This window comes from Macaca nemestrina, chromosome 3 (assembly GCF_043159975.1).
Source record: "Macaca nemestrina isolate mMacNem1 chromosome 3, mMacNem.hap1, whole genome shotgun sequence".
Classification (NCBI taxonomy): domain Eukaryota; kingdom Metazoa; phylum Chordata; class Mammalia; order Primates; family Cercopithecidae; genus Macaca; species Macaca nemestrina.
In genome coordinates this window covers 132,323,724-132,338,085 of record NC_092127.1, presented here as the reverse complement: position 1 = coordinate 132,338,085, position 14,362 = coordinate 132,323,724, and the positions used below count along the sequence as shown (strand labels likewise).

At 33.0% G+C, this 14,362-nt stretch overlaps 1 protein-coding gene across 2 annotated transcripts in view; it reads left to right on the top strand.

Moving 5' to 3' along the window:
• Window positions 1-1,700: 1,700 nt before the first annotated feature.
• LOC105477357 (UDP-glucuronosyltransferase 2A2) overlaps window positions 1,701-14,362 on the top strand; it is a 56,282-nt gene continuing 43,620 nt past the window's right edge. Inside the window, exons 1-2 of one of the 2 annotated variants that reach the window (XM_011733835.2) lie at window positions 1,710-2,469; window positions 10,631-11,260. In XM_011733835.2, coding sequence (XP_011732137.2) covers window positions 1,755-2,469; window positions 10,631-11,260 — 1,345 coding nt within the window. In that variant the 5' untranslated portion in view covers window positions 1,710-1,754. Of the gene's footprint in view, window positions 2,470-10,630; window positions 11,261-14,362 lie in introns of both variants that reach the window. The other variant, XM_011733836.2, reaches the window with a different exon arrangement.

Below are 14,362 nucleotides of genomic sequence, written 5' to 3'. Positions count from 1 at the left end.
ATGAATCATGACAATTATTTTAAAGTTTCTTGCCAAGTCACTATGAACCAGGCTGACACCAGGAAGGCAGAAATTTTGTGCACACCATAACATCTTCTGCAGAGAGCCTAGAATGGAAATAAATTCAAGGAATTTTATGATCACTCTGTTAAACTTTGAACAGTACTTTATAAAAGTAATTGTTTGAATGAAACAGTTGATGTTTTCATACAGATTATCTTTGGTAATGGGAGAGCTTAGAAGAGACGATTTTATGATATCACTAAGAATATAGCATTTATAATTTCAGAAGGTTTATTAACACAGAAAAGATCACTCTGCTTATTCACAGACACATGCATACAAACATAATATTTTCACAGAGATCGCTTTACTTAAATTACTTGATCCGATATTATCCAATGTGTGTTACAAAATTTTGTATTGTGTTATCTTGCTTTTGGAAGGCTGCTATTCATATAGATTCCTTAGTTGGTAAGGGCACATGATACATTTTGATGGGGCGATCTATCCCAGTGGTTAATACAATAGGCTGTGGGAGTTAGAGATCCTTAAGATTGCTACCATTAGTTCCCATCTTTTATTTATTCTTATTTTAGGGGTTCAAGTGCAGTTGTGCTGTCTGGGTACATTGTGTAGTGGTGAAATCTGAGCTTTTAGTGTACCCATCACCCAAGTAGTGTACACTGTATTTTCATTGTACCCAATAAGTAGTATTTTCTTATTTTGCTGTAGGAACATGGCAAGTTATTCAATCTCTTTGGGCAGTGGTTTCTTTTTCTTTGATGTGGGAATAATTATAAAAGATCCATAATTGGATTTTTTAAAAAAATAAGCAATAAATGAAATTAACGTGTTAAAGAGTTTGCATGATGTCTGACATACAACGAGAACTTAATAAACGCTAGCAATCATTGAAGGGTGAGTCTAGGTGTCAAGTAGCTGTTTTTCATGCAGGCTAGATAGCTTTTGAGCAGCACTTTTGGTAGATGTATGCTTGACTTAGTAATTCTCTTTAAATAGCTCCTATTCACTAGTAACATAACCTATAATCTCTTGCACATCTTTTATTTTATTCATTTATTTATAATATTTACTTGGTGATTAACATAAACTATTTTTGTAAACATGTTACTAAAGTAGTTATAAATATAGTATATATGTTATACATATTATTTATAAGTATTTGAATTTATACATATTTATAGTAATATATATTTATAAATATCATTTGACATAATGTTATATATTATAACTATTATTATAATGTCTAATTGTGACAAATGAAATTATATTAATGCATTAAAAATTTTAAAACTTACAGTATCAACAACTTTAAATTTCTGAATGAGTTTTGGTCCTAACTAAGGTTTCAATATCTAGACCTGAATGTAGAGTGGACATATACAGAAGCTTTATCTAATTTAATTGTAAAAATTTAACAATTATGAAACACACAAAAAAGGGTTGGAGGATTAAGTTCAAAAGGAGGATTAGACAGCAGGAATCATACTAAAGCATTAAAATTAAAGCAACAGGTTGAGAAGTAAGACACATTACCCATACATCTGTAAATACCCTAAAATATGGAGCTACTGTGACTAGTATCACTTTATAGCGAGAAGGGTTTTAAGGGTATTAATGGTTTGCCTCAAAACTGAGAAATCCTTTTGTCTTTCCTTTTCTTTTTCCTTTAAAAGCAGAGAAAAAGTTTTGCTTCACATCTCATCAAATCTTCTGCATCAAGCCACATCATGTTAAACAACCTTCTCCTGTTCTCCCTTCAGATAAGTCTCATAGGAACCACTCTTGGTGGAAATGTTTTGATTTGGTCAATGGAAGGTAGTCATTGGCTAAATGTTAAGATAATTATAGATGAGCTCATTAAAAAAGAGCATAATGTGACTGTCCTAGTTGCCTCGGGTGCACTTTTCATCACACCAACCTCTAACTCATCTCTGACATTTGAAATATATAAGGTGCCCTTTGGCAAAGAAAGAATCGAAGGAGTAATCAACGACTTCGTTTTGACATGGCTGGAAAATAGACCATCTCCTTCAACCATTTGGAGATTCTATCAGAAGATGGCCAAAGCAATCAAGAACTTCCATATAGTGTCTCGGGAGATCTGTGATGGTGTTCTTAAAAACCAACAGCTGATGGAAAAGCTAAAGAAAAGCAAGTTTGAAGTCCTGGTGTCAGATCCAGTATTTCCTTGTGGCGATATAGTAGCTTTAAAACTTGGAATTCCATTTATGTACTCCTTGAGGTTTTCTCCAGCCTCAACAGTGGAAAAGCACTGTGGGAAGGTACCATACCCACCTTCCTATGTTCCTGCTGTTTTATCAGAACTCACCGACCGAATGTCTTTCACTGACAGAATAAGAAATTTCATCTCCTACCACCTACAGGACTACATGTTTGAAACTCTTTGGAAATCCTGGGATTCATACTATAGTAAAGCTTTAGGTATGTAACAAATTTTGTTTCTATTACTTGAATTTGAAAAAACAGAACTTTGTGGAGCCCCTTCTTTATTTCTCTATGTCTACTCTTTTTTAATTCCAAGTATTGATATACTATGTATTACTATCACTTGATAGCACAAAAGAAGATAAAAGACATTGTACTTCAGAAGTACAGTGTGTTGTTTTCTAATTGCATGGACTTAAAGATATCAATTTAGTTCTTTTAAGGATAAAATATAGTGACAAATACTTTAGTCTAAAAGTCAGGCTGTATCTTATGTAGATATTATGCTCAAAATAGAAATTGCCTAGAAACTACAGGGATGTGTGGAGAAAGCCAGAAAATGTTAAACTTTCCACAAGCCTATTATTAATACAGACATTATTATGCATGTTTAAGAGCATACATGTATGTTGATAATCTCTGATCATCATTTAATAAATATTAAGGCTCATAAAGAAACAAAATACATTAAGGCTTTATCACCTTTAATTGTAAGGTGTGAACTAAAACCATTGATCTGGATGATTTATCCATGCTAAGCTTATTTAACTTGCTTAAGTGTGATATGGTGTTTACCTGAAAAATAAAAATGTAATCAATGGTACTAACATCAAAAAGCCTATATTGATCGTGTTGATATATTTATGAACATATTTGTCTAAAAATCAAACAGGCTTTGTCCATTTTTTTGCTTTTGAATTTTATCATTTATTCCTTATTAATTATAGATTTCTTACTCTTTACTAAGCACTCTTTTAGATAGGAAGACTAAAATAAAGTCCATCGGTTCAAGGATTTCACAAACAGACAAATCAGACATTAAAAGGAATATTTATTATGTGAATTACGTAAATATGGAAATATGTACCAATTACAAAATGTAGAGGAGTTAGGTATTATGTTGACAGACAGAGTGTGTTATTTTGAAAAACTTCAGAGTTCAGGTGATGCATAAGGATACTTTAAAATACTGAATGTGAGTTTTCCTGCAAAGTAAGAACGGGGAAAGAAAAAGCATGCTCAAAGTTGAAGACAAAACAGCACAGGTGCGATGGATATTTCCGATAATTTACTATTGCTGAAGGTTCAAGTGTAAGGTAGGGAGGCATGGGGGAAGATGCTAATGACGTTGAAACCACAAGAATGAGTGAATTAATTCAATGAATATTTCAAAGTCTCCTTACATCATTCTAAAAACATCTTAATCTAATAAGCAATTGAGAACCATCTAAAGGGAAATATTATGACCTGATTTTCATTTTATATAAAACACTTGGACAGATGTGGCGGTAGAGTTGAGAGGTGTGAGACTAGACTAAGTTATCACTCTAGGAAAGACATGGTAAGAGCCTGCCCTACACAAGTGGCAAATAAATGGAGGAAAATAGTGCAGTATGAGACTACATAGCAACACAATTAGGATAGCAGGAGCTTACAGACAACATCCACATAGCCGCCTGTAGCTTTGAAAAGCAATTCAGTCTCCTTGCACCTGAACCTCATTTATGTCATCTCTGACAAGGCTACTAAAAGGACTAAATTAGTTTACATCTGAAAGGATTTAGAATAGGGTGGCCCAATCAGCCATGACAGTGAATATGGGAGAATAAAAATGGATACTGTATTGAATTTTGGACATGTTGTGTATGTGACACTTTGGAGAATATTTAGCAAAATCCAATAAGCAGCTGGATATAAGGGGTGAGATCTCAGAGGTAATCTCCTGGGTTAGAGATTGAAGTGTCATCTAAATAAAGATGACACATATATACTTTTATCTCTCTTATGGTAATCTAGTTTCCATGTTTTCTGCTATCTTATTACATGCAGGTCACCTGCTATTTTTCTGCTTTCATACATAACATATTTCTGAAATTGTCAACAATCAAAATATTTGAACTCAAGCAATGCATTTACATATTCTAAACATGATTTTCTTCCCAGGCAGGTAAAATTATTTCACAATACACAGTTGCAGCTGATACTTTGTATGTAGGGTGAAGTATTATATATTTAATGTTTACTTTGTTTTCTTGCTAAACCTTACAAATGCAGACATAAACCCAATGATAATCAGATAGAGGAGGAATGTTTTTCAAATTTGATAAGTTATATTTCTCTAAGATTTTTTATCTTATTGATACATGATAGATGTACATATTTTGGGGGTACATGTGCTATTTTGATAGATATAATATGTAAAGATCAAATGAGGATAATTGGGATATCTGTCACCTTAAATATCCATCTTTTCTTGATAACAGGAACATTCAAATTATCATCTAGCAATTTTGAAATGTACAACAGATTGCTAACTGTAGTCACCCTACTGGTTTATCAAAGACTGGGCTCAACTGTCTATTTGTACCCATTAATCAACCTCTCTTCATCCTCCCTCTCCTTACTCTTCCTAGCTGTTATTAAGTTCTGAGGCTGTAGCTTCTCATTAGTAACATTGGCACATTAATTTATGTGCATTCATTTATTGATAACAAAGTAATAATGCACAGACTGCAGAGACTGTAATGTTTGCTAAGCAGAGCTTGTAAGGCCTAGAAATGGTTACTAGCTAATGAATGAACATCTTACATGCTATTGAAAATAATTTAAAGATGACAAAGTGTACTAGGTAAAACAGTGGGTTACATGAATGTTGGCAAAATAAGAAAGTGAGATTTCTGTGTAGTGATGCTTACTGATACGTTAGTTTCTTTTCTACAGACCTCTGTTCTAAAAAAACTGTAAAGTTGACCTATATCAATCAAAATAAATATGCATAGGTTGGTATGTGAATGAAGACATGAGATACTACAGCCATGTGAATGATTATTATCAAAAGCTGGTAAGCCAGTTATAATTAACACCGATAGCAAAAGTCATAAACTCCTCTGGGTGTGTTAAGTAATTGGCCTAAAATTCAAAAACAGATCTTTATCTCTTGAGAAGTAAAAGAAAAACTAGTTATTCTCTTATTCAGAGAATACAAACTTTGCTATGATGATTATAGATGAACCTTCAAGTGTCCTATAGAGATAAAAATGAATGGGAAACATCTTATGGCTGAAACTAGATCTTAAAAGAGAGAGGAGGAAAAAATTGAAGTTTTATGAAGCAATGAAACTGTCAAGATGGCAAAATATCCTTCATATCCTCATATATGTGGTAAACTAAAAGGGACATCGGAGTAAGTGCAGCATCTCAGTTCAGGTAAGAGCGGAATGTACATAGACAGTCTCTTGGTCACAATTTATGTTTATATTTTCAATCCTACCACTTCAGTTTTGTCAACTCCTCATCATCAACCTTGGAATTCTAATTCTCATGATTACTAATCTCTTTATTTGTGAAGTTATCTGACAGTTTACTTTACCTAGGCTGGCAGTCTCAGAATCACATGTTCCATTTTATTTTGCCTGTAAGTAAATACTGGTAATAAAAGCACACTATTCTTTCAGTCTTAATACATGAGGCTAATCTTTCTTAACAATTTGTTCAGAGGAATATAATGCAGATTTCTAAAGATGTTCTTATCCTCTGATTTTGATATATCATGTTTCTGATCAAATTACCCGCTTTTGACTTAGAATGACTACTTAAGTTTGTCTTTATTAAAACACAATATTCTTACTGATGCCAGGAACATGAACAGTCATATTTAAAAGACGAGGTAAGAAGTAAAGTATTGACATGACAGAGTAACTTATTTCTGTGCAAGACTTTGTGGATGTAGAATGAGAAAGGAGAATGATAAATGGAACTGACTTGTAAAAATAACTCCTTTCCAATTTGTAATTTGAATTGATGTTCCACATTTACTTAAAATTCGTTAATCAAATCATTGTAACAAATTTATATCCACTTAGACCTCGAACAGTCTCACCTGAGTAAATAAATAGAACAAGTCCCTAAGTTTACTTCTCTGCAGTGGAATGCAACAAGAAGCTCAGAGTGAGTCCTTAATCTCTGATAATTGGTAGAAATTGGATATTTATAATGTAAAATTACTCATTTTATTTCAGATCATGGGAATTTAGCTCAAACTGATGGATATCATAATAGTGATAGCAGTATATATTAATATCTTTCTATGCACTAGCCACTGTGATAAGTGATTTACGTATATTTTCTCTCAATCCTTGAACTATTGCAGTTCATTGCAAGAAAAAAGTTGTAACACAGAAAAGAATGTTGAGACTTGGAAATATCAAACATGTTAAATTATGAGAAAATAGTATTCAAATGAAAATCTTTCTCATAACAAAGCTTCGATGTCATATTTCCTAGTTCTAGAAATTGTTTTTTCTTCTTTTTAAATTTCAGGTGCAAATCTATGAACTGTTCAGAATATTTTAGGTTAAATTTTTCTTGGACACTTTTCTTCTTTTCAATGTGTTTAGCTTTTAAAATGTGCTATTCTATTTCTTGCCTATTTTTGATTTGTCAAATGAACACAATTGGGCCATTGTATCACTAGGTAACCTACTATTCATTAAGGGGTAGATCATCATGCGATTCTGTTGTCTGGGGAGGGTTGTCTAGGGATATATCTTTGGCGTTAAGAGAGCTTTATAAGCCACTTCTAACTGAAAGGAGGTAACAGGTTCCACAGTTTCTAATGTATACATTAAAAATTTTTTGAATTTTCATGCATTTTAAAAAATGGAACCAGGTAAATTTCATTTTCATTTTTATTTAAAAAGAAAAAAAAAAACACCAAAACTGGGGCACATTTAAGGGGAGAAAAACATAACATTTTTTGTCACTAAAAATACTTATAATCCATAAGCATTACATATTGTTACCAACAGCACTTTACCCTTTGACCACTGTAAAAGCAAGGTTTTTTTGTGAATAATCTCTCTATATTAGAGGTGTATAACATGTAAAAATACATAACATTATATATGAATAATTAGGTGAATAATCTCTAAGATGAATGTCATCTATAATAACAGACTTTTTTGCAAGTCTATTAAATAAGAAATCTAGATTTTCAAAAAGAATGATCACAGTATCTAGATCTTTGCATGAACTCCGGACTCCCTGAGCATGAGTAATTAATATAAAATAAAGTGCTAGAAATGAAACATGAAATGTGTATACTCCCAGGATACTTGATTTTCAGCAGTAATTTTAAAGAAGAAAAAATGCACTGGAATCTTTTCCTGTAGAATAATACATTTCTACTTAAGTCTTCCTTTTTTTTATTTTTCTCTTTCTTACTAATTATTCCTTTGCTTTCTTCTCTCCTTCCTTTTTTCTGTTATTCTTCTTCTGTTTTAATTTACATTACTCTTGATTGGTTAGAATCTTTGAAAAACTTTCTACTATCATTCCCTTTTCTGCAATGACCCATAAGCTGAATGATAGCCACAGGCATTACATTGGAGATGTAATTGAAGTTGGGACATTGGAAATTCTTGGAGATAGTGATCACTCTATCTTTTTTGCTCCCACTAATGAAAAGGTATTAGAAGAAAAGGAAATATGGAAATTATAATTTGTGTGGATATAATCTTGAGTTTTATATGCCTATATTTCTTAAAATAAGTAATTTGTAAACTTTGGTACTCTTTGCATTGTTAATAACCTGTCACTTGTGTTCTGCCAAAAGACTGAGAGGGACTGCCTTGTGGGGAAACTTTCAGTGTTTGAGAAATTCTGCACCAAACCCTAGATTCTCCAGTCTGTCACTGTAGGAGGAGAGAAAGAGTAGAGAAGGGTCAAGTTAATGAGATCTGATTTATTTGATCATTTAAAAAATAAGATTCTCTCCCTAAAACATCATGGGTAGCTATCACTTATGGAGCCCAGGTGCTGTTCTGAATAATTTACCTGCATTGTGTCACACCATACCCAAAACTATAGGAAATAGGTGCCATTGTTCTCATCATTTGGTAAATGAGGAGGCTAAGTAACTTGCTTAGTTACAATTCAGAATGTGGTGAATCATTTGATATTAGACTCCACTCTGAGGTAAAAAGCAAAGTGCTAGAATATACGCAGTTTCTGTTTAGCAAAACAAAGCAAAACTAAAAGTACATCTAAATTTAAGCTTTTAGAGAATTAGGTTAATAAAAATCAAGAAACTCAAATAAAACTGAATCACTCATACCCAAAAGAGTATGAAAACTGGTTTCCTGGCTTTTCTGGCCTTGGGGAGACAATGAAAAAAGAGCCAGCAGAGTTGAATCCTAGCCATCAGGTGCAATGTTCTGGAAGCACTTAGGAAGAGAAGACTTTCAGGCAAGGGCACGTCTTTAGTGGAAAAATATTTTCATACCAGAATGTTGTTTTGCGGATTATCAATTCAGGCTAATGGCATTATATACATTTTACTAAATAAAATGTTGTTTTATTTAGTAAATAATAGGATAATCAATTCAAATTAAAAGCATTATATACATTTTATTGTTCTTCACTAAATTAGATAAATATTTTATCGCCCTGCAGATATTACTTAAAAGTGGAAGTTGACTAAAATCATAATTTTCCCCTTACTCTCGGTAATTTAGGAATATCTATATGTATCGAGATTTTGAAGCATATTTTGATAAGCTTTTATGTACTATTGTAGCTACATTTGTGAGTAATCCCTAATTAATTATTATATTTTCCTTACATGTAACTCAACTTTTGAACAAATCTAAGTATTTTATAGATAGACTTTCATGTTTTCTATAATGCTGTGTTTTCTTTACTTTTTACTGAAAGTTTGACAGCAACAGATTTCTTTATGAAGATTTTTTAATCCCCTTTTCCTGGGCTTATTTTGAAGATCATTAAGATTATTTACACTCTTCTCTGGCTGCCTGGTTTCAAAATCTAATTAATTTTTAAGGTACTGCCACTATATTCAAATTGAGGCTTACTCTTGAAAGGACATAAATGCAAAAATTCTAAAACCATCACTTCTCTCTCTTGTCTTTCCTGTTCTCTGCCCTCCTGGTTCTTTTGTTATTCAAGGGCCTGAAATTACATGATTTAAGGGCAACTGAATATAAATTTAAAATACATCACTTATTTTCTAATCTTAATTTTTGATTATTATCCTTTTAATCACTTTATTTGTTCATATTTCTCGTTTTAATGGTGGCCTCTAACGATTTCAAGACAGAATTCTTACGTAACTGCTACTATTCAGTTTGGAATTCACTAAGAATTGCAACACTATATCCATATCTGATATTGTTATATCCAAGTCTAGCCAGTCATTCTGCAGCTGGCCCATGGATTTCCTAATCAATCTTTAGACAAATTTATTAAACCTTTAACATTACTAAACCCTTGCTCTGTACCAAGAAGAAGGAACAGTAGCTTTACAGATACTATTGTTAATCCACAAAGTAATACAACAAATTAATGTCGTTACCTCTCATTTTTCTTTGAGAAAACTTAGAATGGGAGGGTCTCGATAATTCCCTGAGGTCAGAATTCTTATAAAAGGACAATATTTGAATCTGAGTCTGTTGAACTCCAGTATCTACCTAACTTCTCTGAATAACAAAGTCTGTGCTTCTTTGGAGTACCAGGCCATATCTTCTTCATTTGTGTCATATGGAAGAAACTGAAAAATTCCCTGTAACAAAGGCATAGGAGACAATGATCAATTGGCTTTATGGAGAAGAAAGCTATTCTATATCAAATGCATAGTATTTTGCTCTGTAATCCATATAATCTAAAACACCTTGAAATCTTTGAGCAAACTTCCTCTGAGAGAAAGTTGTTTAATCAATTTTGCGAAACATGTATTATATTAAAGACGTATTTTATAAATCATAGTTATTATCCCAGAATATACAGATTGTAGGTTTATAACACCCCTGCCTCCTTTTCTTTAACCAAATTTTATTTCTGTTATTGAAATAATTATGTTAGTGCATATAGGAATTTGAATTATATTCTATTTTAATCTGAAGATCAGTTGACCCATAACTGAGTGTAACCATCGCATTAAGTATTATTTTATTTAGAAATTGACCTAGATGTACTTTGAAGTTTTTTTGTTTGTTTTGTTTGTTTACATCTTGAAGGACCTACAGTAGGATGGTTTCCATAATGGATTTCACCATGCCTAAGAAGTTTGTCCAGATGCTGGTTTTTAACTTGACTCTGACTGAAATTGCTCTAAGTGGGAATGTGTTAATTTGGCCTACAGATGGTAGCCACTGGTTAAATATTAAGATTATTCTAGAAGAGTTGATTCAAAGAAATCACAATGTGACTGTACTGGCTTCATCAGCAACTCTATTCATCAACTCCAATCCTGATTCTCCTGTGAATTTTGAAGTGATACCTGTTTCCTACAAGAAGAGCAATGTAGATTCCTTAATTGAGCATATGATAATGCTGTGGATTGACCATAGACCAACTCCTCTCACAATATGGGCTTTCTACAAAGAACTAGGAAACCTTCTAGACACTTTCTTTCAAATTAATATGCAAATCTGTGATGGTGTACTAAACAACCCCAAGTTAATGGAAAGACTTCAGAAAGGTGGTTTTGAAGTGTTAGTAGCAGACCCAGTAACAATCTGTGGTGATCTCATTGCTCTGAAATTAGGAATTCCATTTGTGTACACATTGAGGTTCTCTCCAGCATCAACAGTGGAGAGACACTGTGGGAAAATCCCAGCACCGGTCTCCTATGTACCGGCAGCCTTGTCAGAGCTCACTGACCAGATGACTTTTGGTGAAAGGATTAAAAATATGATATCTTATTTTCTGCAAGACTATATATTTCAGTCCTACTGGGGAGAATGGAATTCATACTATAGCAAAATTTTAGGTAAGTTTAAAATTTTCTCTTTTTAATGACTCCACATCCCTTATTTGTGCTTATTGTTGTACGGCAAAAGATTTCCATTCCACTGCATATGCTGAGCTGAAGATAATGGACTTCTAATATCTCTGTATAAACAACTCCCTGATTATTCTCTTTGAACAAATCCTTAAAAATGAAATGGTGGATTTAATATGTATGCTATTTTCTCTTAATGCAAACAACTTTGTGTCTATTTAGGTAATAGCTTTTCAATGTATAAATCAATTTCAAAATATAAATGAAAGTGCCTGTATTAGGATACATTATAACACTACTCAAAAATACCCTGGCAAATATTTTCGAGGTGATGCATGACTTACTGTCCCTCCTTTGTCCTTCATTATTTTCTTTATCTGCAGAAAGCTTTGAAAAGCATAGAATCAGGCAATAGAAAACCAGAGTTTACACTCTACTCTAGTTCTCACTGTCTGTCTTTACACTTCTCTGGGTACTTGGGCACCATGTCTCAAATTAACTTCTGTCTATCCTGTGGCCAGCCTCACATTTCCTTTCATGAAGCATTCCTTATGAGAATCAAGCACGATAATATTAACCATCAAGGCCAGTCCTGATTGATTGTTTATATTACTTATTTTTCCTGACTTTTATGAGCCTCCCTATTTTTATTTCCTTCTCTCTTGAATGGTTTTGCCTCCAGATCTCTTAGTACTTGGGACACTAATTAATAGCACGAATTAAAAGATGATGCTACCACTGGTACTTTCTTGCAGAGGTAATGTGAAAGGCTTTTTACATACCTTTTGACTTCCCTTTCTTTCTCCCTCACTCCCCTTGGTCCTTCCATTTTTCCTTCTTTCCTTCCTTCGTTCCTTCCTTCGTTCCTTTCTTCGTTCCTTCCTTGCTTCCTTCCTGCCTTCTTGCCTGCCTGCCTTCCATTTTTACTTTTCTTAGTTCATTCGCTCTTGTTTTCTTTGTGTAAAAAGAAAGTATTTGTTGAATGCCAACCTAGTTCCTACAACTTGGCTAAGTGGTAGGAATACAACAATAAGCAAAGCAGATCAAATTATCTACTCTATCTCATGGAACTTACATTCTAATGAGAGGAGACAACCAATAAATAAAATAAATATATAAAATATGTGGATGTTAACCTGTGATATATGCTATGTAATAAAGTAAGAAGAACAGATAGTTCTTAGAGTGAGGTTGCATATTTAAATAGAGCAGGCAGAGAAAGTATCAAATGAAAGAACGACATCAGGCCAAAGACCTGAGGGAAGTGAAAGTGAGAATTCATAAGATCCCTGGAGGAAAAGCCTTTTAGGAGTAGGTAAGAACAAGTATAAAGACCTGTGGCAAGCCATACACACAAGAATGCTCATCAACTCACTTGATCTTACTCTCATCTTTCACAAGTGGTATTTGTGTGTCTCTTTTTTCTCCTCTTGATATTGCAAAACTCTTGCAATAATTTTTTATCAAAAACTTTTCAACTTTTTCATAGAATTTGTCTGGAGGAAAGATATTAAATATACCACATAAAAAACATATGCAAGTAAATAAAATTTGAGTTTATTTTTGAAGATGAGGTAATTAAAATTTTATAATTCTGTGTTTTTAAAGTTCCTTTAAGGCATAATCTAACCAGATTTCCTTTTTTTTCTGGCTTTCAGATTTTGTATGCCTTCAAACCACATTTTTCTTTTAATTTAGGTGTATGATTCACATGAGTATGTTTCAAGACATTTGAAATGTGTTCTATGATAATTGTCACTAGCCAGGTACGTATTGGATAGTGATTATTATAGTTACTGAATGAGTTAACAATCTATACACCTTAAATAAGAGACATACAAAAAGTAAGAAGGTGAAGGATCCTGAAAAATAAGTGTGGCTCCAGGTTCCGATTCCACTTGCTAACTGTGATCTCAGACAAGTAGCTGAAACTTTTGAGTCACAATGCTTTCTCTTCTTTAAAATAGGGTTAAAAATTTCAGTATACTTGTTAGGAGGATCATATGGCATCATTTGTGACTATTCCATATCAATTATAAAGAATTAAACATATTAAATATTATTTACACCAAACTACTTAGGAAGCCTGCAATGATAAAACCCTAGTTACATGACCATAGGGCTCTGTAAATGGAAAGTAGCCAAAAAAATCTGCAAAAAATAAATGGTTTCTGGTATGTACTAAACCTTCCTTCTCAAAGGAAGCCATAAACAATTAGATAAATGTGAAAAAGACTTTGTAAAACAGCAAGTTCCCAACTTCTCACCTTTACAGAATAATAATCTAGGTTCAGAAATTCTATCATTTCAGAAATTAAATATCCTATTTACTGAAATCCTTCATGCTTCTTATGTTACTAAACATATCTGAACAACAAATAACTGCCTTGAATATTTTATTTCAAATTAAGGTATACTGTGAAGAACTGGTAAAACCACATTTTGTGTTTTGTTTGCCATCACATTCTCAAAGCATTAAGAACACCTGCTAACTGTAAACTGATATTGAAAGAGGGCAGATACACAATTTTACATAATTCTGTTTGACCACAGGAAAGCTATCAACATGTCAAATTTTTGTAGAGTCTCCATTACAGTAGTTGTTCTTCAGTTCTGTGTAGGAAAAATAGACTAGAGAAATGACATGTTAAATTGTGACAAAGAAAAACTCTGTCTTGAAGGACATCGGAATAAGTACAAGGATACATTTGATTGCACCAGTTAAGACACTTGTTTTCTATATCAGTGAGGAAGTCTTAACTGTGACAGATGAAATGAGTAAAACAATTAACATTTTAAAAATACCTTTAATAGCTAAGGGAACAGGGATATCAGGAATTATGAAAATCATTGCTACTCATATCCAGAAGCAAATCTATTAATAAATTTTGGGCAGGCCAAGTGTTCCGCATGGCACTATCAAATTTAACTGAATCTTATTTCTTTCTCTCTCTCTTTTTTATTTTTAAAATTCTTTTTTGAGATGGACTCTCACTCTGTTGCCCAGGCTGGAGTGCAGTGGCGGATCTTGGCTCACTGCAACCTCTGCTTCCCAGGTTCAAGTGATTCTCCTGCCTCAGCCTCCAATGT